The sequence below is a fragment of the Archocentrus centrarchus genome, chromosome 23, assembly GCF_007364275.1.
Source record: "Archocentrus centrarchus isolate MPI-CPG fArcCen1 chromosome 23, fArcCen1, whole genome shotgun sequence".
Classification (NCBI taxonomy): Eukaryota; Metazoa; Chordata; class Actinopteri; order Cichliformes; family Cichlidae; genus Archocentrus; species Archocentrus centrarchus.
This window is the reverse complement of record NC_044368.1, coordinates 13920158-13945393: the sequence shown is the minus strand read 5'-3', so window position 1 is coordinate 13945393 and position 25236 is coordinate 13920158. Positions and strand designations below refer to the sequence as shown.

At 38.3% G+C, this 25236-nt stretch overlaps 1 protein-coding gene across 1 annotated transcript in view; it reads left to right on the top strand.

The window, feature by feature from the left end:
• The window catches only part of grm8a (glutamate receptor, metabotropic 8a), a 266173-nt gene that overhangs the window by 200130 nt on the left and 40807 nt on the right, over window positions 1–25236 (top strand). The window contains exon 6 of the mRNA XM_030720317.1: window positions 15795–15998. Coding sequence (XP_030576177.1) covers window positions 15795–15998 — 204 coding nt within the window. The remainder of the gene's footprint in view (window positions 1–15794; window positions 15999–25236) is intronic.

Genomic DNA, 25236 nt, shown 5'->3' with positions numbered 1-25236 from the left:
GATTATAAGATATAGTGAGTCTTTATGACTTTGTATGACAATGTAAAATGTCTTTGAAAATAATCAGTTTAGTTAAAAATAAGGCTACATCTGTAAGAATTTGATGAGTCATAGTGAAGAGAACACAGAACTATCATCCAGGTGAAAATGATACTGTAAAGAATGCATGTACAGTACAAACTCTGTGAGAAAACAGTACTCCCATAATAGTTTCATCTCTCTGGTCTCTTTTCCTGATTAGAAAAATTACCATAACGCTGTAGCTTCTTTTACAGCTGCCTAATGAAGGTTACGCTCTAACTTCCTTCCTACTTAATAGGCAAACACTGAGGATTATCAAATGCTTGTGCACAACGCACACACAAGGCTTTCTATTTCCTTAGTGTAACATAAATAATTAATACTTTACAGAGTATTGTTGATGAGGAATTTATCTTCTAAAGTCTACTTGGATAATTTGATGCCCTTGTTTTCTGAACGCATGAATGCTTTTCTTACTCAGTGCAAAATCATGTTTCTGAAAATACGGTCTTCATCCAACACTAGTGATGTGTGCATGGATCTGTCTGTGGGAGAAGCACAGGACCATTCCAGGAGTTAATGAGATCCCGACTTAGCCCAGCATGCACACATTTACCCTTGCGTACAAACACATGTTCACTCACTACAAATAGACCATATCCTAACGAGGTCGATGGGGAAGGGGAGTTATTAGGCTCACAGGCTGAATAAACTGTTCCCTCCCCTGTGAAAAGGCCTAAGGATGGAACAGACTGAAGGATGGAGACAAGCACAGATGGAGAGCTTGATGGACAATTAGAGACAGACAGGCACAGACAGACAGATTGCTGACTGTGAGACACAGACAGCAACAGACAGTGCTTTATGACTCCTTCCAACATTAGTTTTCAGTAGGTGAGATGAAGTGTCATTTAGCTGCAGTGAAATGAGCCTTTTCCTTTTCTTGCAGAGGACATGGTTATCTATAGCTCTCAGTGATGCACTCTGTATGCATATGTGGTGGCTGATTCATGATTTGCAGTCCTACGATAGGGAGCATACTTGTAACATGTGCCTGGATTCTTATACTATGAAACTTTACGAACACACACTGTAATCCATCTTGATGAACCCCAAATCTCATTACTGGGCAAGAAAAAGCAACAACAACAACAAAAACAAAACCCCAAAAGACTATAGACTAATGAAATAAACATGCATAGGAGGCAGACTTATACAATACAATAGACCTATAGTATAAGGTGTTAAGGCATTGTGGACTCACTGTTACCACAGCATGTTCATGTTATTATGAGCTGAGATGTTTGGCAGTTGTTAGCAGCTGCCTCGCAGTAAGAAGGTCCTGGGTTTGAATCCACTGGCCGGCAGGGGCATTTTATGTGTGGAGTTTGCATGTTCTCTCTGTTTGTGTGTGGTTTCTCTCTGAGTACTCTGGCTTTTTCCCACACCCCAAAGACATGCATGAAGTTATGTTAATTGGCACTTGACCTGTTCATGGCGTGCCCCACCTTCTGCACTATGGCAGCTAGGACAGGTTCCAGCAACTCCACATCCCTGAACTGGATTCATGGAAAAAAATGAAAAGATGGATGGAGTTCAGATGTCCAATTCCGATCTATATGTTACAGCAGTGGTATATAAACACATGGGGAGTGAAAAGAGGGGAGTGGAGGAGAATTGCCCAATGCTTTTCAGTACACCATGTGAAGTTCCCTAGCAGCCTGAGCCTATAGCAGCATAGGTCTAATTTTAGCAATACAGTGCAGATATATACATGTGTGAAGAAGGACATACTCTGTGTACAAGGACATACTCTGGTCAAAAGAGACTCTAGTAGTCCTCCCAGTGTTACTGGAGGCCAAGGTAATGCTATCCTCAGTAAGTATCTGGTTAGACACAATGTTTCTAAGATTTTTTGGGCCAAATATAGTAACCTCAGGTTTGTCTGAATTTAGAAAAAAAAAAAAATTACAGGTCACTCAGCCTTCATAGCCTGACAGTGTGTCCAAACTTTGACTGGTACTGTATGTCTTTAATCTACCTGTACCTGTAATTTAACTGGTATTATCTGGGTTAATAGATAAATATAAGTGGGTATCATCTAGATAATGCATATATATGCAGATTTGTATAATATTGTCAAAGAGAAACAAGTATAATGTAAAAAGTACTGGTCCCAGCACAGAACCCTGTGGAACTCCATAACTAACTTTTATGTGTGAAGAAGATTCTTCATTTACATACAAAAATTGGAATCTATCACATAAAAAAAAAACAAAAAAAACAAAACAGTGCAGTGCATTTCCTTTAATTCCAGCAATGTGTTGCTAGACTCTGTATTTAAATGTACTGAATGCTGCACAAAGGTCTAGCTAGACAAGCACAGATAGAATTTTTTTTAAATAAGAGGAAGGTTGGAAATCTTTTTGACTAATGGTTTAATTACAGCCACCTTAAAAGCCAATGGAAGAGGCTATGATCAAATACATTGATCATATTTAAAATTACAGCATTAAATAATGATAAGACTCCTTTGAATAGGCTTGTTGGGATATATATATATATATATATATATATATATATATATATATATATATATATATATATATATATATATATATATATATATATATGTATATGTATATATATATATATATGGAAGCAAACAGCTGCAGTTGTATTTGACCAGACAAATAGAAGTCCAATAATTCCTCTCCTTTCAGCTCTGTAAAATACCTGCCTCAGTAGCTGTCAGTTGCTCCATAGTTTTCTGCCTACTTTGTTGCCTAAATAATCTATCACTTTGATCAATGTGGCTTTGTATTTACTAAATGTTTTAAAACGATAGTGAGTACATATGCATGAGCAATTAAATTTTAGGGCAACCATATTCTGTAGTTTCAGCTGTCATTTCTCAATGTTTTTGTAACGATGTCACATTCTCAGATCTTCTAAAGCAGCACAGTACTATCACACAAAGAATGAAGGCCAACACTTTGAAAGTCAGGCCCAGATTTTAGAAACAGGTTTCTTTCTTCTTCTTCTTCTTCTTTTTTTTTTTTCTTGTGTAACTCTTGGATAACATAGGAGTTTTAATAGTACTAATAGATGATGGTACTAGTGTCTAAAAGATCAAATACAGTTACATACATTATTACTCAAGGCCAGATTCAACACCATACTTATTCTTGATTGTGTGAGGCTAATTAAATGTACTGTGAATATGAAGAATAACAGCGTGCATGTGCATATTCTGTGCATTTCTGTCTCTGCATTTGGCTGTAAATGGATACCATTAAAGGTAGTCACACCTCTTATTCTGTTGTTTATTGACCTTCCTTTTATAAACCTACAGTCTATTTATCATCTTTCACTCCTGCTTTTATTTTTAGCTTTGCTTCCCCCTCATCCTTCTGTCTTGTTTGATCCATTTTCTCTCCTGTCTTGCTGGCTTTATTGTGCTCTTTCTCTGCCTTCACTTGTCTCTTTGGTTCCACAGCTCTCCTCTTTCTCTGTTTGTTAGTGTGTTTGTTCAAGAGTGGGAAGGCGGGAGGTCCAGTGACATAAAGCACATATTCCTTCAACAAAATCAAAAACAACAACAAAAAAAAACAAAACAGGAAATTCATGTTTATATGTTAAGTTTAAGCTGTGAAAGAGAGAGATTAAAAGAAGGAAAGGAAATTTAAAAAGTTGAAGGCAGACAGGAAGTTATGCCAGGACAGTGATTCAGCAAGATATGAATAATGACCAATGAATAATTTATATTAGCTGTGTGTACCATCAGCAGTAATATATACCAGCAATAATGTAGAGTGTAATATATATTAGCCACATATGTCAGTGGTATCACATTATTCATGAAAAAGGCTGCTCTGCCACGAATTGCTCTTTATAAAACAGACAACATTCTCACTCCAGTCTGACAGCAGGTCTGAGCAGAGGCGGAAAGTAGATGAAAGATGAGAATAGGAGCAGAAGCAAAATCCGAATGCCACATTTCAATAAATACTTGCTTATTTCAGCTTTGGTATTATTTCTGCCAGTAACAGTAACATTGAGATTAGCAAGTCAATTACCAGCAAATCTGTGACATTTGTAAAAAATAGTGCTAACTGAGCTACACACATGCAGTCTAATGAACATAAAGTTTTTACTGTACTACATTTAATTTCTGCTTATTGTGCTCTCTCATTGGTTGAAACACTGATGTAGAAAAACACTGAGCTACTAGTCAAAGAATTCATAGGTCCCACATCCACTTCATGCAACCCCGTTCACTGGGGTGGTAGCATGCCAACAGTTCCTTATGCTCATCTCTTGTTTGCTTATGCAGTAGCCTTGTTCCAATAGCCCACTTCTCATCAGTAGGTCCTGGTTCTTCAACACCTGATGTGGAACTTGTTAATCCAGGTGACATCTGAGCTGACATGGCTTCGGTAATATATATCCCTTATTCATATTCCAGCGTGGTACTGTGATAGGATGCCACCTGTGCAGCAAGTCCAGTCATGAAATTTCCTCACTACTGTTAGTGGTATTATAACAAAGTAGAAGTGACTGGGAATGACAGCAACTCAGCCACAAAGTGGCAGGCCATGTATAATCAGAGAGCAGGGTCAGTGGATGCTGAGGCACATTGCGCGCAGAGGTCGCCAACTTTCTGCAAAGCAAATTGCTACAAACTTCCAGTGTTCATGTGGCCTTCCGATTAGCCCAAGAACAGTGTGCAGAGAGCTTCATGGAATGGGTTTCCATGGCTGAGCAGCTGCATCCAAGCTTTAATTCACCAGGCTCAATGCAAAGTGTCAGAAGCAGTTGTGTAAAGCACGTTGGCACTGAATTCTAGAGTAGTGGAGATGTGTTCTCTGGAGTGACAAAATCTGTCTGCCAATCTGATGGTGTTTGCCAGGAGAACGGTACTGGCCTGACTGCATTGTGCCAAGTGTCAGTAACATAAAGCACAACCCCCGCCTCATGTTAGGGTTCACAAGCTAGTGTGCTGGTCCTAAGTATGGATAAATGGGAAAGTTGCATCAACAAGGGTGACTTTACAATCTGTGCCAGATTTTATTATTACCCTCACAGGAATATTGTTATTAGGTGAACATGAAAATTCAAGATGCCAGAACTTTTGTAAAGTTAACAACAGCAATCAAAAGTTTAGACAATTCAAAAAGCCATAGAATCAAGTTTGATGTTTTGAGTCTTCTTAACTTTTGCTTTTTTACAGTGCACACAGCAAGATGTATCAATTGAGATAATTGTAACACACAATGCTCCAAAAGGCATGGGCACAAACTGGGTAGAGAGGCCCAATCAGCGACTAAAATTAGTGAAATTGAAAGCCACTTAACCCCCCCACCCCGTCAGTTAGCAGTTAGATGCCCCAATCCTGAAAATCTTAACTTTTAAACTTTAATAGCTAATTTGCCTTTTTTTAAATAATACATTTTAACATAGAGGTCTATGGGGATTTACTTGCTTTTGGAACTAGTCTCTGGCTTGCTATTCCAGGAATTGCAGTTCATGGCACTTCATGCTTGACTTCACCCTCACTTTTTCCCTCAAACAGGCTGATGCTTCAGTAAACTCTGATCAGGTAATTGATTTCAAAACATGTCTGCATCTGTGCACCAATAAAGGTGCTATTATAAATAAGATAATTAGTGACTTCAACTGTTAGAGTACTTTCCAAACTGCAGTAAGTTGGAGTTATCATTTTTAGGAACTGGTTCATTTAGTCATCCAGCCAGCTGTGTGATAGCACTTTTAACCAAGTCCTTTCTCTCCTATTCTATCTGTTTTGCCAGTGATAGAGTTTAAACAGATGTACATGTCTGAGAACTGACCCTTAACTACTGTATATATATCTTTTTTTTCCAGATTTACTTTATTGATCCAACCACTGAGTCTACACAGACATATAGGCCACAGCTGGATGATATTAAAATAATATTTGACATCGAGCTCTGATCCCACAGAGGAGGTACCAATTATAAAACACAAATGCATTCACACAAGCGCACACACTTAAACACTGACACATACTTGAACTCAGACTTGAACCTTGTGACTGGTATTTGTGCAGTAGTGTATTGACATAAGCCCTGGCTTCAGTGCTCTCTTGTCAAATCATGTAGAGCAGATCTCTGTCTGATGCTCATTTGGTCTTCTTTCTTATTGATTAGCCATGTCTTCCTTGGTAGATTAGCCTCAGAGGTCTAAGCCAGTCAAATATAGTTTGCATGGTTTTTGTGTGTTATAAAATATAAGCAAAAAACACATTTAAATAGAGCAATACTAGTTCTATAGTTGGATATTTTAACAATATTGAATTATGGTGTGTGTGTGTGTGTGTGTGTGGGTAGCATCTCCCTATGGTGTCATCTTCCTGATGTTTTTGAGGCACCTTTGATAAATGAGAGAAAAGCTAATTAATCAACCTTTATGTAAATATATTCATGAACATCTGAACTTAGCAAGCAACATTGCAGGGCTCATAAATAAATTTCCTTCTCATATATTTTTATAAGCCAATTTGCCTACAGCAAAAAAAAAAAAAGGTGGGGGTGGTAGAGTCAGGTGGTGGTTGAGAAGAAAAGAAAATCAGAGTAAAATTCTTGTAGTTGTTCAGAGTTTAGAAGGAGGGAATTGAATATGTGTTCCAAATTGATGTTTAATTAAGGAGCTTGTTCACATCATTAGTCTGTCTGTCAGCTGTGTTGCCATCAATCACAGCATGCGTAAAATCTGCCCAGCACACTGGTCTATGAAGGCATCCATCAAAGCACTTAGCCAGTCAGCATTCTTGCATTAGTCTCACCTCGCTGCCTTCATGTATTGCTTTGTGTTTGTATTAGACAAGGCACTCGCTTCACTAGCAAGGCAGGGAAACATGCATTTCAAGGGTTTTGCTGACATCAAGCTCACTGTGGAGTCCCCAAGTGTTTCTTTTACCTCACATCATCAAAATAGTATGATTATAGATACAGCCTTTACATGTCGTATTCTTAATCCTTCTCAACCTGTGTAAAGCAAGATTTTAATTTCAAATCAAGTAGATATTTTAAAATTTATTTCAATTCTGAATACTGTGGACAACCACACATATAACGGTGCCACAAAACAGACTTGAAAAATGGTTGCCAATATAACCAGTAGCTACCTAGATGTCAGGCAGGAAGTCGGTCAAAACATACACAGCCATTTCATGATATGTTTAGTTATATAACTTTTTTAGCTATGACAGCTTCACTGCAAAGATAAAAATGAATTTCACAACCACCTTTTACATTTCTCTAAAGCTCCAGTCACATAGCTCTAGAGACTGGTTGGCAATCCCTCGGAAACAATAGGTCACTAGGGAAAAATTATATTCCCTGACAAGTCAGTGAGTGGTTGCTGGTGGTTGCTGGCTGTCTTTGAAACCAACTGCTAATGCCCCAGTCACATCAGTGGTACTCTTGGCAACCATATACAGTATAGATTATGTATTCTCCAACCAGATGGCTAGTGGTCGGTAGGTGAAAATTGATCACAAAGAGATATGCAGTGCTGCACCAAAAACTTCCTTGCATTTGCTTTGGTCACTACCAGGTTACCATGGTTGGACATAGTTTGCAAGGAAGGCACTGACTTGTCTGCCTTACTGCTGCAACCAACATGTTTTGAAAGGTTCAACTTTTGCTTTGAAGGTGGACAATTGCACTTTTCACAGTTTTACCACCACTCAGCAAGGAGTTGAGTTTGCCGAGAAGTCAGTCAAGCTACAGGCGACCACGGCAACCTGTTAATGACCAAAATAATCACAAGGAGGTTGTTGGTGCAGCACCCTCTTTGCTGCTGTTGCTGACTGGTCTTTAAGCCTGTTCTTACATGTATGCTAATATCTGTTACACAAGAGATGCTAAAATCCTTCAAGTCAACATTAGGGGTGACTATGCTCCAAAATTTATTTATTTTTTTTAAGTTTTACTTTTAATTCCTAAGAATATACATACATATCTTACATTTTACTAGTGCAAGTCACAGAATCACCACCTCTGCATTGATTTTGAATTGCCAAGTTTAAGATGTGTTTGGGGAGGTCTGCTGATAATGCAGTATCAATTGAAAAAAAATGAAAATGATGAAAAATATCACCACAACTTAATCTTCAAAGGCCCCTTTAAAGTACAGTGTCTTGACTGTAAAAACCTTTTCCTTTTGTAGTCTAGAGACTTTAAAGTCTACATTTTTATGCAAGCATTCAATTTCTAATAGCAGGTATCAGGATCGACAACTAGCAGATTATCTCAATTTCAAACAAAACTTTCATCATAAAATCAGTTTTTGAACATTTTTTTTTCTTCATGCCATGCCGGTGGCTTTTATTAAATAGAACCAAGATGAGTAATGAATTTGAACAGATCTAGAATCAGATCACAGCGGTCGGCCTGAGTGCCTATGTAACAAGAACAAATAATCAACCACAAAATATGAAAATGACTTGGAGGCAGACATGGAGATGATTGCCTGCTCATGCAGTTTTTCTTTTTTTTTCATTTTTGGTTTGCAGATCTTGGATGAGACATGAAAGGTACTTTTCATCTGTACTTTCGCCTCTCAGAGTTTTCAGTGCAAATCCTCAACCAAGCTGCCCGTGGTCTCCGATGTCATTAATAGTGAGCAGAAAAGCTGAATTTGATTTAGCAGCTGCTGGCTGCAAAAAGGAATCAAGTGTACAAGTCTGTGTCAACAAGCAAGCATTTTGTCCAGTCATCACTTTCTCTGCCTCCACTTTACCACTATTATTGTCTATGTCTTCCAGATTTTTCCACACAGATACAAAAACTTGTGCACTACATTTAATACTGAACATTTTAATTGGGTTTTAAAGCCTCAGCTAAAGCTCGTTTTTTCACCTGCTCACATAATATGCAGAGATTAAATGGGTGGATTTCATACATGTCACACGCTGTTACTGGCTGCAGACAATGGGCAGACAGATCCAATAAAAGCTGTATTGTATTGTGCTCTTTACGCACTCAGACGCACACACACACACACACACACACTTTGCTCCGGTTTCAACACCTGACGCAATCCCAGGAAACAGACACGGTAGTGTTTTCCCAGTTAGCACTACTCATAACAGCAGCAGTCATTTAACTGTCTCAAGGCACGATTGCGTTTTCTTGCGATATACTGATTAATGATGCATCGTGTCATTTCACATCTCATAAGAACAGCAGAGAGAAATTCTCATTATTACATGGCATGTTGATCTATGGCTCAAAGTACAATACTTTCATTACTTTGTTGTGCTTTTCCTCTGAATGAGAATTTGCACAAATGCTGAATCCAAACAACTGTGATCATGCACCGATGCATCTGAAGGAGATGCTTTGTTGTTCAGAAAGACCTAACGTGCAAGTTATAAGCAATAAGGTCACAAATGTAGATACAAAAAAAACGACAGCATTCAGAAGTCCTGTATTTAATTCGAAAAAGTCTAAGGCTTCTGAAAGCATGCCTCTGTTTGTATCTATATTCTGAAACCACTTGAAAAGACTCTATACTCTCTTCAGGTGTCTTTATTTCTTCTTGCACTGGGTCACTGACCACAGTTTGTTTTCTAAGAGCTACAAACTACACTATTGACACCTTCACAGTCTAAGTTGTTACTTAAAAGATGTACTTTGGGCGCACCACTGCCAAACGTGTTATTTAAAGGTAAGTTGCTGTGAAAGGGCTTACTAATTAATGGCTTGTTTAGCGTTGTGTGTAGACTATTAGCATAATTAGATCTGTAATTACGGTGGAGTGTTAGACAGCTCAAGGTACTTTTGTTGACTTGGGAGTCTGTATAGAAATATTTCAGAATCCACTCTAATAGTAAACACACAGGTTTTAGCATTTTGTCCCACAGCTGACCAGATCTAATGATGCTATTACATTCTTGAGCATGCCTACGTGTCGATGTTTATGTGCTTGCAAATAATCTTAATGAGCCATTCAGCTTTTCAAAAAACCATGAGACTTATAGACTGAATAAAGCATACTATTTCTGTATTTCTTGTGCTTAAAGTCTCTTTCTTTTATCTTACTACACTCTGCCTGGACATCTTCACCTTTGTGCACTCCTTACTGTCTGAAGAAGTGTTAGGAATTCTTAACGATCCTACAAATTTTAAATGTGCAGTAGAGAGAGTGAATATCCTAAAAGAAATACTCATCCATCCATCCATTCATCCATCCATTCATCCATCCATCCATCCATCCATCCATCCATTCTCTTCCGCTTGCACTGGAACTTATCCCAGCTGTCATCAGGTCAGAGGAAGGGTTTGTAAAAATCACTAATCCTCCGCTGCCTGAATAATTGCAGAGTTTCGAACCTCCTCTGGCATTAACATCAGCACAAAAACTGTGCGCCAGGAGTTTGATGGAATGGGCTCTATGGCTGTGCAACTTTTGTATGTGTATTTTGTAGATGGCTCTGTAATTTTGTCCATATAGCCTGTTTGTGCTATTTTAACTGGTGCTATACATGGATTAAAATGCTGGAACGCAGTCATATGTTAGCTTCCAAGATTTCTGTTTAATGTTAAATCAACTTTCACTATATTCAGTTCTAGTTACTTTGAGATTGGTTACAAGAATAGTAAATCGACTCCCAGTTGGATCCATCAGATCATGTCATCAGGTGATTTCATCATCAGTCAGCTAGACACATTTGTTTCACCTTGCTGCACTTTTCTATTGGTTTTTGTTTTCACAGACATCACAGTCAGCTGAATGTAGTGCACCTCACCCTGCTGCACACTAGGATTCAAGTGGGCTTAGTAGCATCAGTCACATTACAGAGGCTGTTACCAGAGTAACCTCAGGGCAAAACGAGACTTTAAAATCTCTTAAAAAACTTTTGGATCTCAGTAGTATATTTTGACACATACTAGCCTGACACCAATCAAATGCAATTTGTAAATATGCTTTTAGAGAAAAGAAAGAAGCACAGACATCAAATAATTCTAAAAATCAAAGGAAAATATGTGTGCAAAAATAAATAAATAGAAAAATAAAATAAAAAAATGTTTTTGTACTATGAATTTTGCTTAGGGCTGTAGGAAATAAATGCAATTAAATATACATTAATGTGCAAAAGTCTTGGGCCACTCCTCATTTTTTGAAATATTTCTTTATATTTTGCTAAGAAAATGGGAAATATGTGCAGCTATTTATTAGAATGTGCATAAACATACATGGAAATACAGTCTATAAGGCAAAAACGGAGTTTGTACAATTCTAACAAGCTTTTTTCTTTAAGGAGTCTTCAGGAATAGTTCTCCAGGCTTTCTTGAAGGACATTCAAAGCTCTTCTTTGGATGTTGGCTGCCTTTTGTTCTGTTCTCTGTCAACATGATCCCACACTGCTTCAGTAATATTGAGGTCTGGGCTCTGGGGAGGCCAGTCCATGACTGATGTGTTCCACTTTGTGTGTGTGTGTGTGTGTGTGTGTGTGTGTGTGTGTGTGTGTGTGTGTGTGTGTGTGTGTGTGTGTGTGTGTGTGTGTGTGTGTGTGTGTGTGTTTTTTTTAAATCCATGTATGGTTTTACTGCATTGGCAGTGTGTTTGGGATCATTGTCATGCTAAAAAAAAAAATGAAGCTGTTGTCAAATGCTTTCCAGATGGTATTGCATGGTGAATCAAAACCTGATGGTACTTTTCTGCATTCACAATTCTATCATTTGTGACAAAATCCCCCACACCACCGGCTGAAACACAGCCCCAAACCGTGACAGAGCCTCCACTTTTTTTTTTCTTTCACAGATGGCTGTAGAAACTGACTCCTAACCTCTGTATAAACTGATGATGATTTACATCACAAGTTTTCACATTTGGATTCATCACTGCATAAGACCTACTGCCACCCAGTTCTTGTGTAATGTGGCACACCTCAGGATTTTCTCCCTGTTTCCCTTTCTTAAGAATAGCCTCTTGACAGCCACCCTTCCACTCAGACCATTTCTGATGAAACTTCAGTGAACAGTAGATGGCTCAAATGAAAGGCCAGATGCATCTCTCAGGTCCTGTGTCAGATCACTGGTAGATTGACTTCCATCTGCTGTAGATCTAATTTTGTCCACCACTTGTCCAGTTTCCTCACATTTTTCAAGAACACCTTGCACACCATGTTGAGATATGCCAAGTTTGTGGTTAAGAGCTCTCTGGAAATCACCTTGTTGGTGCAAAAATGCAATTTTAAGTCTGTCAAACTGTGTTATCTTTGGTATTTTTCATAGATTCAAATAAAGAAAAGGGAACAAATTATATGTTTTTGCAATGGGCTGCTATTAACAAAATACCTAAAGATACAATTTAAAATAGTTTTTTCCTTAAGTTGTCTGTTATGCGTAGACACAGCACTGGTTCATCCCTTGAGTTAGATGCCTTTTTTGTTTGATTGATAGGTCACCGTTAAGTGGTTCAGCAAACAAGCAAACAAAATATTCTTCTGAAAATGGTCAGGTATAAGGGCTGGACTGAAAATGAGTAAAAAAGCAGCTAATGTCTGAAGAAAAACTTTGAAAGGCCTCCAGAAAGCCTGGAGAACTATTGCTCAAGACCACTTAAAAAAAAAAAAAAAAAAAAAAAAAAAAAAAAGAAGAAAGTCTAGCTCTTTGGAGGCAAGATTTAAAGAAATGAGGGGTGACTCAGGATTATTGCACAGTAGTGTAGCTCTAGCTGTGAGATTTAAAAACTGGGCTTGTGGCCAAAATTGTAGATGCTAATGAGAAAAGCTCTCTTCTCTTTCAGTGACTACTGAGCTGTGAATGTGTGTATTTATGAATGTTGAGCAGGTTGTTGGCCAAAAGGTGAATGCGTTTGTGGATAAATAAAGGTTATGTGATTTGTGCAGCTGCTTTTCTAATGAAATGTCAAATTAAGGGCAGTAATACACATAACTCCATATCTGCCAGCTCTGAGCAACAAGTATTTTTTTTTTTTCCCCATGCCCTGTGAAAGGAAATAACTCAATGGGTTTTTACCTCCAGTTTCAGTCTGGTGCCTAAGGCAGGTAGTTTTCCCCATATGCATTTTTCTCAAACCGGGCGGATCATCATCTTATGTGTACACACAAAATCAATATTGTGCGTTCTGAAAGCACCCTCCTTCGGGCAGCAATGTGCAGTCACAAAATAAATAGCCACAGGTTTGAATAGTTGGACAGGCTGGAATGAGTTGCTCTTTGGCTCATCATGAGGGCGAGTGTCCAAACAGGCAACAGAAAGCAGGGTGCTACAGAAGTGTTATGTTAGCCCCCCCACCCCTCCATGCAAGATCAAAACAGAACAGAGAAAATTTGAAACTTGACCAAAGAGCTTACAGTTGACAGAAAGAGAGTTGTACTTTCTCCTGCATACGCTCCGGCACATTACAGTGCTTCTCTGTCTACTATCCAGGTGCTGAGAGATCCACTCGTAGCCAACATTGTGATCAGTTGCGCGGCTGGACCACAAAGGCCTGGAGAAAATGCTAACTAACTTCCTCCCGGGGTTCTCACCACAGGCACCAACAAACACACAAATATGGACATGCATACAAAACACCTATAGCCTTCTATAACTGTGGATTGGATTTCATTCTGGGGGACCCCATTAATTCCTTATGGATGCTCATATTGATTCTGGGTGCCTCTGGTCTTGTTAATTCAGCTCAACCCAGATGGGTTTTGATTCGGTTTGTGTTGCCTGAAGGAGACTGCTGCTTTAAAAAAAAAAAAAAAAGTGTGAATGTAGCCAAGATAGATGCAGGAGAGTTAGTAACCAGACAGAGGGGCAGGATAGAAAGAGAGAATATGAGAGATAAGGATAGAGAAACAAGAACAAAGAATATATCACAGAAAGTCAGATATTGTAAGAGAAAGGAAGATAATGAACGTAGGATGTTGTGTGGTTCCACTCTTTGAACTTTCTGATGAAAAACAGAGAAAATTAATGTTACACTCAATTACTGATTTTCATCTTAATGCATCAAGGAGGTTTCCACTCTGTTCTTTTTTTTTTCATTAGCTCATTATGCTAATGAGTCATTACATAAAATCGGCTCAAAAAATTGCAGTTGTAGACCATTTGCACGCTTTTGAACGTGAGCACATATTTGTGTCAGAAGAAGATGGGGATTGTATGCACGCGCATATTTTATACATGCATGCAAGCATAAAGGCCAAATGCAAGTATTCAAATATTCATCAGCAGTTGATGAACTTAAACATTAATTTGCAGTAATTAATAAGGCTGCAGCAGTGAGATAAGCACAGAACGAGGTCTTAATGTAAATGGTAGTATACAATGAAGAATAATGGTAAATGGACTAGCTCTTATATAGCGCTTTTCTACTCAGTCAGAGCACTCAAAGCGCTTACACAACATGTTTACATTTACCCATGCACTCACATTCATACAAGCACTTCCATGTTTATACTAAGCTAAGTGCTTTTAATTAACTAGCATTCACACACATTCATACTCTGACAGGATGGTCGGAGAGCAACTTGGGGTTAAGTATCTTGCCCAAGGATACATTGGCATGTAGCCTGGAGTAGCCAGGAATCGAACCGCTGACCTTCCGATCAGTAGGTGACCTGCTCTACCTACTGAGCTACAGCCACAATAACTGGATATGAAGCCAAAAGTGGAGAATTTCAGTGAATTAAAGATGTCAAGCCTCAACACATGGTCGTGCGACTAGTCAGAAAGAGGATAAAGTGTATTTTGTCCCCACCAGATACTTTTTTTACCTTTTCTGTATACACAGAAATGCCATTATCAGTGGTTCAGAAGATGTAAAGGAGGAACATGTTGTTCTTTCTTTGCTACCAGGGCGAGAATGGACTGAGAGGAGTTATTTGTCATTGTCACGCCGAGTGCCCTGCTGCCTGTCTACTGGTCAACCTGTCTTGCACAAAGATTTCATCTCTCTTTTCGTCTCTCTTCATTCCCTTTAAAGTTTTTCTTCATCTAACCCCAATTTTTTTCTTTCTCTTTCTTACCTGTTGTCTTTATTTCATCTCTTTCTTCAGTCAAACACGACCCATTTTCCTCTACGTGCTTTGGTGCCATTATTGTATATCTTCTTTCCTCTCTATTATACACATCTATTTTTCTGTCACCGCTTGACTATTGACTGTTTTTTTTTTTATTTTTTTTTTTTTTATGGTGTACATGGAACATAATACTAGAACATAAATAGGCTGTGTAATAAACAGGGCACAAACAAAAGCAAAACCTGTGACAAATGGTGATGGCTTGACACTGTGAAGCAGACAGTAGGCACCCGACTGGCTGTACAGGTCAGGTGCCAGGCTTCCCTCTGAGAGGACCAGGCTCAAAGCTGAGAATGCAAAGTGTTTATCAGAAAGCCATTTTAGACTATGAAAAAAAAAAAAAAGTTTCACATTTACCCCAAATCCTCCGTCTAGTCAAAGCCAAGGTTTATGCAGCAAACACCACTCATTAATTTTTCCAGTTTATGTGGGATAATGCATGATATATGACCTAAAGAAAATCTAGTGTTATATGCTGTAACTTTATATTCTTTACATGGATATTTCACCTTAGCTACCCAATGATCTGTTATGAGAAATACATGCAGGTGTAATACCTGTTTTCATGTCTGCAACCCTGAGTGGACTTCCCTGCTTTGATTGTGACCTAAAATGAGTCCCAATGGGAATGAATGTGCTTTATCGCCTCCTTTTAAGCACATCTGTCCTTCTTCTTGTTCAGGTTTAGAAAAAGTTGGCCGTGATTCCAGTTATGAACAAGAGGGAAAAGTTCAGTTTGTGATGGATGCAGTGTATGCCATGGCCCACGCTCTGCACCGCATGCACCGGGAGCTCTGCTACGGATACCCAGGCCTCTGTCCACGGATGGCCAACAACATCGATGGTAAAGAGCTACTCAACCACATCCGTGCTGTCAACTTCAATGGTGAGTTTTACACTTGGCTTAAATCTATAGAATCCAACATTATACAGTTTTTTTCTAAAGATTGGACTGTACTCTTTAACAGATACATACAGTATGCCTTTAAAAGTTCCATTATCATAGTAAAAACAATGCAACAATGTACATGCTGACCAATGCACTCAATATGCTCTAGATTATGCTAATCCCCAATAAAACTCTATTGCAATACACATAATTTGTATTTTGCACAAATAACATAAATATCCTTCAGAAACTGAAAGCTGGCATCAGTGCTTCCAGATAGAGCATAGGGCTGAAAGAACTTTTAGTGGAATGTGAAAGATATATGTGTTATCTTGGAAATCTTTTATATTCCTTTGCCATCAGATAAGAGTATATTTACAATGAAATGAAGATAAAGAGAGAGAGAGAGAGAGAGAGAGAGAGACATATGAGGTTAAAAACAAGAAATTTAATGCGAAGCATAGTGCAAAACTCAAAACACAGACTTGCAAACCCTTTACTATCTTTAAAATCATGAATGAAAGCTCACTTTATCCTTTAATGTCTGCCTTGTGAAGTACTTTGCCTAAGTTCTCTAAATATATAAATATAATTTTAATTGACATTGTAATTCTTTATATAGGCAGGTCTTCAGGAACAGAGAAAAAAAAAACATCTCGGGGCAAAATAAAATCAGTAAAATAGCTGTTTTGTTGCCTCCTTTTTCTTCTAGAATTTCTGAGTTGAATCTAGAAAAGAATCAGAATCAGGTTTATTTTGGCCAAGTATGTTTACACACACAAGGAATTTGGGTCCGGTTGATGGTGTCTCTCTAGTGTGGTGTCTGTACTGCTCTGCTAAACTATATATGCATATATGGTCTCTTTGTCTTAGGCTTTATTAATTTGTGTAAAATAAGTAACATGAGCTTGAACATGAAGGCTTGGCCTCAGCTCAAAGAAAGAAGAATGCAGAGGGCCTCTTGCAGGTCTCTGGCCTTCCATATAAGGGATGACCATATGTTCAGATATAGGATGAAGTTGTTTTCTTAACCATATATGGAAAGTTAGGAGTATGGGGGTTTTGACCACCTCTATATAATCTGTGTGATCTCTTTGTTCGGGGAGCTAGGGCGATTAGAGACTTACCCTCTCCCAGGTCGCAAAGGAAAGCGCCTGTTTTGACACTGTCTGTTTCTTTGCAATAAACTTTTGTATATATGCATTAAGACATTTGTCAGCGAGGATTTTTTCCCAAGAACACATCACTGAATACACCTTACTAGTCCTATACTGTGTCATATAATTCAACTTAAATGCTGTACAATATACAATACAATACAGGTGCAGTGTGATGCAGGGTCTCTTTGGCAATGTAATATGAACTTCCGTCTCCTGGTCGTGTGTTCATGCACATCCACCTCACCTGTCCCATAGCACAGATTTCTTAAAAGTGGAAATGCTTGCACCTGTCGTTTTAATAGTTCTTACATGGCTCATAAAAGATGTGACAGATGTGACTGTTTTGTTGCCTGACTTTTTAAAGCTATTTTGTATATCAGCCAATGAAAAGCTATTATTTCCATGTTTTACATATACTTTATGTCTCCAGTTCCGCTACTTTGTCTGCATTGTCTTGTGGCCATACAAATGCTGCTAAAAGAGCGTTGGAGAGAGAGCTTGCACATAGGTGCTTGCCTGTCCATAGCTGCTGCTCTTTCTGAAGGTACATTAGTCTACAGCCCTGAGGGATGTACTATAAAATGAGATTAATGGATTTTGAGCTTAAAGCCAGAGTTTTCAGTGTCACAAAGTTGGCTTTGGGCTCTCTTTGTACCTCACTAGATCACCATGGTAACTTATGCTAAACGCATAACCTGTTTGGGAGCAGGTTATGTTGAGAGTTTCACTTTCAAGTCTGGATGTGCTATGTTCTGTTTTAAGTGCTTTATAGATGCTCTGCTGTAGCCCAGTGTAACAGCAAAGATTAGCAGCCAATTTGACTTTCTGAGGTTCATATTGAAATCCAAAAAAACACAGATCTACCAAATTCTTTTGCTAAATGAGGAAGTGTTTTATTGATAAGTTAGAATAAACAGCAGGGTTCAATTCTGGGCTGATCCTGCTGCATAAACATTTGGAAATGACAGTTTGAGTTTTTAATAAACTGTAGACGCTTCACAGTATTTTTCCTGAGTTTACCCACCTTGACTCCAAAGAAACTGTCATTCATATTTTAACAATGCTGAACAAAACCTCTAATTTATCCAATCCTCATCATGGAACATGTCACGTTGTGCCTGACGTCTGAAATTAAATTCAGCTTGTGTTTTTTTCCCTAAACACGTAATCTTCTTATTATATTTCGCTTTTTGGCAAATAGTGATTTAGCCTTGTATTACTTTGTACTGCTCAGTCATTTCCCTCCTCTCTCCGCATGGCTTCCTCAAGTGTTGACAAATTTTAAGTGGATAAAAAAAAAAAAATCCAAAAAACATTTGCTCATTTCAAAGTAGCATCAGACACCTCATTTAAATATTCTGTTATTAATCTCCTTTCCCTCCCGACGTGCCTGTACCTGCTTTTCTGTCAGCCTTTTCATTTCCTGTGTTCCCTCGTCCAGTATTGTGCAGAATGCATAATGCCTGATGAGTTAGTGTGGGAAAGCAAGAGGCAGAGAAAACTGGTTGCATTGTGAGGTTTACAAGAGTGCTTGTCTGATTTAGAGGAATTATTAAAATTCCATGAATATGTCTACGTAGGAATGTGTGCAAAATATGTATCAGTGTTTGCTGCTTCCTGCATTATCAGTGTCTGTCATTGCTAAAAGTGTCAGAAATAAATTCACAGGCAGGCAATGATTGCTCTTTCATGGAGCGGCGGCAGATTTGTGCTCAAGTGAGTTTCTCGGTTATTGTTGGCCTGGAGGGTAGAGAAATCCTCCCATAACTACAAGGTCGCAAACTTTATCCCCAGATGAATCATTGAATCCTTCTTGCTTAGGGAAAGATGGCTGAGACAGAATGAGCTGCAAGTGATCATGGCCAGACTTTGAGACAGAATAGATAAGATTGAGCTAAAATGATATGGGAATACAAGTTTGGTATTTGAGCTATTAAATAATTTCATTAGCCTCCGACACTTTCTGTAGATGGCACTACAGAACGTTATGGATAAAAGTGGCAATTACAATAAATTATCATTTAATGAATATACGGCTATTCTTTTAATGACACATGCTGCATCCATAAATGTATAATTTACTGATGAAATAGACAAATACTTAATCTAAACACAGGCTTTAAATAATTAATAACACATGCACTTCTGCCCTCTAGTATTTTGAAAATAAAATAAAATGTGAAGGAGGAATAAAGAAAGAATGCACTTGATTATATAATTTTGCCGTGTTGGTCCATGACCTGAGTACACAAAATACAAAATGAATAGGTGGAGTCAATCAATTTGCCAATGTGAAGATGGGAATTAAACACACACACACACACACTTATGCACACACACACTCACCAGCCACAGCATTAGATACTCCTGTTCAGCTGCTTGTTAGCGTAAATATCTAATCAGTCAATCATATGGCAGCAACTGAATGATTTACGCATGTAGACATGGTGAAGACAACCTGCTGAAGTTCGAACTGAGCATCAGAATGAAGAGGAAAGGTGATTTAAGTGATTTTGAATGTAGCATGGTTGTTGGTGCCAGATGGGCTGGTCTGAGTACAGTACCAGTCAAAAGTTTGGACACAGGAATGGATGGGTGAGTGTGTCCAAACTTTTGACCGGTACTGCATTTCAGAATCTTGCTTCCTATTGTCGTAACCTGCTTAAAATAACATTGATGTATACTATTTTTTTTCTAATTATACTTATCAAAATTCAGAAGTAATATTTTCTACTGAGAAAACTTAACTTGGACACTTTTTCTGTCTGTTTTCCTTCTGTAAGAGCTTGAGTTTGCTTTTTACAAAGCTAATGAGTTTCATTTTCTGGGTGGTTGTTTGTAGTAACTGCATATGCTGGGGTTGTTCATATCCGGTCAGAAGAAGATTCTTAATGTGTATTTAGATGTTAACTCCCAGGTACACTTGTGTTTTCCAATTAAAAGCAGTTTTATTAATAATGTGGTTAGGGTCAACATTACACTGATAACACTTAGGAAGAAATGTGGGAAAGAGTGAAGCTATGCATGTGTGTCTGTATGTGTTTATTGCACACTAAGGACACAGGGGAGAGTAAGCTAGAGTTGATGGAGCGTGGATTCTCTTTCTTGTTGCTCTCTGTTGATCCATATAAATTTGCCTTTTGAGCAGCTGCATGAGAAAATGAGAATGCTCTTTTTGACCAATTGGAAACCAGCCTGGTTGTTGTACGCCCACCAGTTTTGTCCTGGAACCACAGAATCAATGTAGAAAACTAATGCAATTCACCTGCAGGGCCAAACCAACTCTTCAGCAACCTCTGCATGCAATATGCTTTTCTGATAGCATCCTTAACACTTCTTCTGAATTTCACTAGATAGTCACATTAAGACTAAAAATCATGTTTGAATTTTTTTCAATGGTCAGACAACAAACTTCTCTGTTGTATTTATTTATGTGGGTTCAGTTTTTTTAGGCTTTCAACTACTTAAAAAAAGTGAGGAAGGGGACTGTTGTCCTGTTGGACCTGCATCAAATAGGCTTGAGGGGTATTTATTTTCACACCTTTCTGACCTTTCACTGGGGTATAAGGTATATTATGGATTTTGTGTAAAAACAAAACAAAAACACAACCTTGATCACTGAGGTGGGAATGACAGAAGTAAATGGACTGGTACATATATAGTGCTTTTCTACTCAGTTGGAGCACTCAAAGCCTCATTCACACACACGTGCATACAAATACTTTTTTTCTATGCCTAAGAAGTGGCTTTATTGCTTAGTGGTTTACACATTTGCCTAACAAAAGAATCCCAGGAAGACACAGAGATCCCTCTGGGGCTGTGTCAGGAAGGGCATATACAGTATATATATATATATATAAACAGTGTTTGCTTGATCTTGCTGGAAAATAATTTGCATCTATTTTGCAGTGCTTTCATTGTTTGAGAAGTTGATATTTAAGAAACAAATAAGCAAATATTTAAAGTCAGAGGTTCCTGGAAATTGCATATTAAAATAAAAGTATCACAAAAACATCTACACTACAGGGATTGGTGCATTGCAGAGCAAATAACATGAGCAATAGGGAAACACCCTGGAGCAGCACACCATTTAGAGCAGGTCTATCTATCTATCTATATATATATATATATATATATATATATATATATATATATATATATATATATATATATATATATATATATATATATATATATTCAGATACACTATATTTCCAAAAGTATTCACTCACCCATCCAAATCATGGTGTTCCAATCACTTCCATGGCCACAGGTCTATAAACCAAGCACCTAGGCATGCAGACTGCTTCTACAAACATCTGTGAAAGAATGGGTCACTCTCAGGAGCTCAGTGGTACCATGATAGGATGCCACCTGTGCAACAAGTCAGCTCATGAAATTTCCTCACTACTAAATATTCCACAGTCAGCTGTTAGTGGTATTATAAGAAAGTAGAAGTGATTGGGAATGACAGCAACTTGGCAACAAAGTGGTAGGCCATGTATAATCAGAGAGCGGAGTCAGTGGATCCTGAGGTGCATAGTGCACAGAGGTCACCAACTTTCTGCAGAGTCATCCGCTACAGACCTCCAAACTTCATGTGGCCTTAAAATTAGCTCAAGAACAGTGTGCAGAGAGTTTCATGGAATAGGTTTCCATGGCTGAGCAGCTGTATCCAAGCCTTAAATCACCAAGCTCAATGCATAGAAGCAGTTGTGTAAAGCACGCTGCCACTGGTTTCTAGACAGTGGAGAGGTGAATTACACATCTCCATCTGGCAATCTGATAGATTGGTGGTTGCCAGGAGGATGATGCTTGTCTGACTGCATTGTGCCAAGTGTAAAATTTAGTGGAGGGGGGATTATGGTGTGGCGTTATTTTTCAGGAGTTGGGCTCAGCCCTTTAGTTCCAGTGAAAGGAACTCTTAATGCTTCAGCATACCAAGACATTTTGGACAATTTCATACTCCTGACTTTGTGGAAACATTTTGGGGATGGCTTCCGCCTGTTCCAACATGACTGCCCTGCACAGAGTCCTGACCTCAACCCCATACAACACCTTCAGGATGAATTAGAGCAAAACTGCGAGGCAGGTCTTCTCGTCCAACATCAGTGTCTGACCTCACTACTGGACTTCTGGAAGAATGGTCAAAAATTCCCATAAACCTTGTAGAAAGCTTTCCCAGAAGAGTTGAAGCTGTTATAGCTGCAAAGGGTGGGCCGAGATCATATTAAACCTTATGGATTATGAATGGGATGTCACTCAAGTTCATATGCATGTGAAGGTAGACGAGCGAATACTTTTGGCAATATTATGCATACACACATTCACTTACTTCTGCTTCTGATGGCTTTGCTGCTCATAAGTACTGCCCCAAAAAGCTTTTCAAATGATGAGGCTGCTAATGTTTCATTCTCCATCACTCCTTTTTTTTGTCCCTTTACTTTGCTCTTCTATTTCTTTCTTTCCCTGTTACAATAGTTTAATTTGATTTTTTTCCTGTGCTTTGTGCCTCACTCTTATTGTCTCCTTTTCACCACCACAATTTTTCTTTCTTTTCCCCCAGCTTTCTGTTTGACTCTGTACTCCCACCCCTTGTGCACCCTAAAGCCACTGACTCATCAACTCATGACACTTTTCATGTTTTCTAAAGTCTTTGTTTCTTCCTAGCATTTATTATCCACAAACTGGAAGGAAATTATACTTATATCAAAACAAGTGTTTATTTTGAAACATTTTCACAATTATATATGTAGTCTAACTAGCTCAGCTAGCTCCATCTCAGCCGCACTGCTTTGTTTGCTATGCTGGGAGCAATATACAAAGTTCAACTGTGAGTATAATTATTATTGCTTCTTTTTTCCCCAAGTTTAAAATAATAGCTCATGCTTTACATTTCATGGACAGATTTTCAGTGAAACTTTACATATTTCAAAGCAGCCGCTTTTATTTTTAACATAGAATTTGATTTGGGGATAAAATTTTCTACTCGTGATCATATGTGCTCTCTTTCTATGCAATTTGGATATGGCTCACAAACAATATGGTTTGGGTGAAAAAAAATTGATAAGAAATGTAAAACTTTCGTATTATGTTTTCATATGAAGCACTGCAATAACAATATGTAATTTCATATTGATGGAATTAAGAATATTTATATATATTTATCCCCAAAGGCTTATATGTGGTCATAGTAAAGAACTCTTGGTTAGTATGTTAAATGTGAAAGTTCATGATAGTACAGTGAAAAAAAGACTTTGTTTGGAAGAAGCTCTTCTCTCTAAAAAGAACATGGCAGACAGATAAGTCCAAAGTGGAGATGTTTGGCCGTAATGCACCACCTTTGACAAAAAACATATTGGGATATCAGCACAAACACCTCATAGCCTCTGTGAAGCACAGAGGGGTGATGATTTGGGTTTGTTTTGCAGCCACAGGACCTGGGCACCTTGCAGTCATTGAGTCGACCATGAACTCCTCTGTATGTATTCTAGAGTCGAATGTGAGGCCATCTGTCTGACAGCTAAAGCTCAGCCAAAACTGGTTCATGCAGCAGGACAATGAGCACAAGCACAGCAGCAAATCTATAACAGAATGGCTGAAAAGGAAAAGAATCAAGGAGTTGCAGTGGCCCAGTCAAAGTCCAGACCTCAACCTGACTAAAAATACTGTAGTGGAATCTTAAGAGAGCTGTGTGTAAATGAATGCCCGCAAAACTCGATGAACTGAATCAACATTGTAAAGAAGAGTTGGCAAAAATTCCTCCACTTACTGAAAGTCATACAGAAAATACTTGATGTTATTGCTGCTAAAACTATCATGGAGTATAGTTTTTCACAGACTGCTTCTGCATTTTGGCTTAGTTCTTGTTAAATAGATAATGATGCAATGTAATATGTCATGTTTTGTTGTTCATTTTAGACCCTGGTACAGGCCAGATGATGTCCTGATAGATAAAAATCATAACATTGGCAGAGGATGTAGTTTCTTATTCACATGGTTGTACATGAGTTAATTTTCAAAGCAGGCATTTTCTATATAGTTTAGTGTGTGGTATTATTTTTTATAGTGAATGCTTTGCATTGCATTATGGAAAGAGGCATTAAACAGAAAACCAAACTCTAGCACTAACAGTCCAGAATGACTGATGAACTCCAAGCTTAAAAGCAAAACCTTAAAAAACAAAGTCTTGTTCAGTCTGTTTTGTTTCAGTGGCCTGTACTTGCACAATGCTTCAAATGTCATTTCTTAAAAAATACTCAGTGTTGTCACACTTGTTTTACTTTGTTTTTCCAATGTTCAGTGAGACCAGGTTGCTTGTCTGCCATTTGTTTCATTTGCAGGTCAGTGGGCAAAAAATAGCACGACAAAAAGCCAAAATCCAGTAATTCCTCATATGAATTAAGAATTGTTTTGAAATAAAAACTAATTCGCAACACCGAGCATTGAATTAAATTGAGCTGAACTATGAGATTACCAATTGATTCCACCTCTAATAGGGAAAGGAAGGGACAGAAAATCTAAGCGGTGCCTATTTTTGCCTTTTACACAAGTTTATGACTGCATGTGTTTCTCATGCAAGGCCACTCTCATTGTGATATTCTCACTGCGCGGTTATATCTCATGCTGAGAGACAAGATGGACATTCACATCTGAACCGGCATGCACTAATTAGAGGGGCTTGGCTTTCAGATGAAGAACTCTATACCTGACTGAACAGCCTTGGGGATGTAGAGAATGAAAAAAGAGAAGGCGCTTGTTAATATGATTACAGTAGTAACTGGCTGGGGGGATGAAGCCCACCTTTTATTAGAGACAGAGTAGTTGTGTAGTACCGGAGGAGTAACTTCCTTATGTATGATGAACTTGAACAGCCATAAATGATCTTCAAATTAGGGAGAGTGAGCAAAGGAGTCTAAAGGGTTTAGCCCAGTAGAAAGTCTACTAGGGCTAAATGACCTTGAAGGAATGGGGGAGTATGGAAAAAAGATAAGAGTAGAGGCTGAAGAGAGAGTGAATTGGAGGAGATGAATGAGTTAAAAAAAGAGAGTTTGATGAAAAGCAGGAAAGGCAAA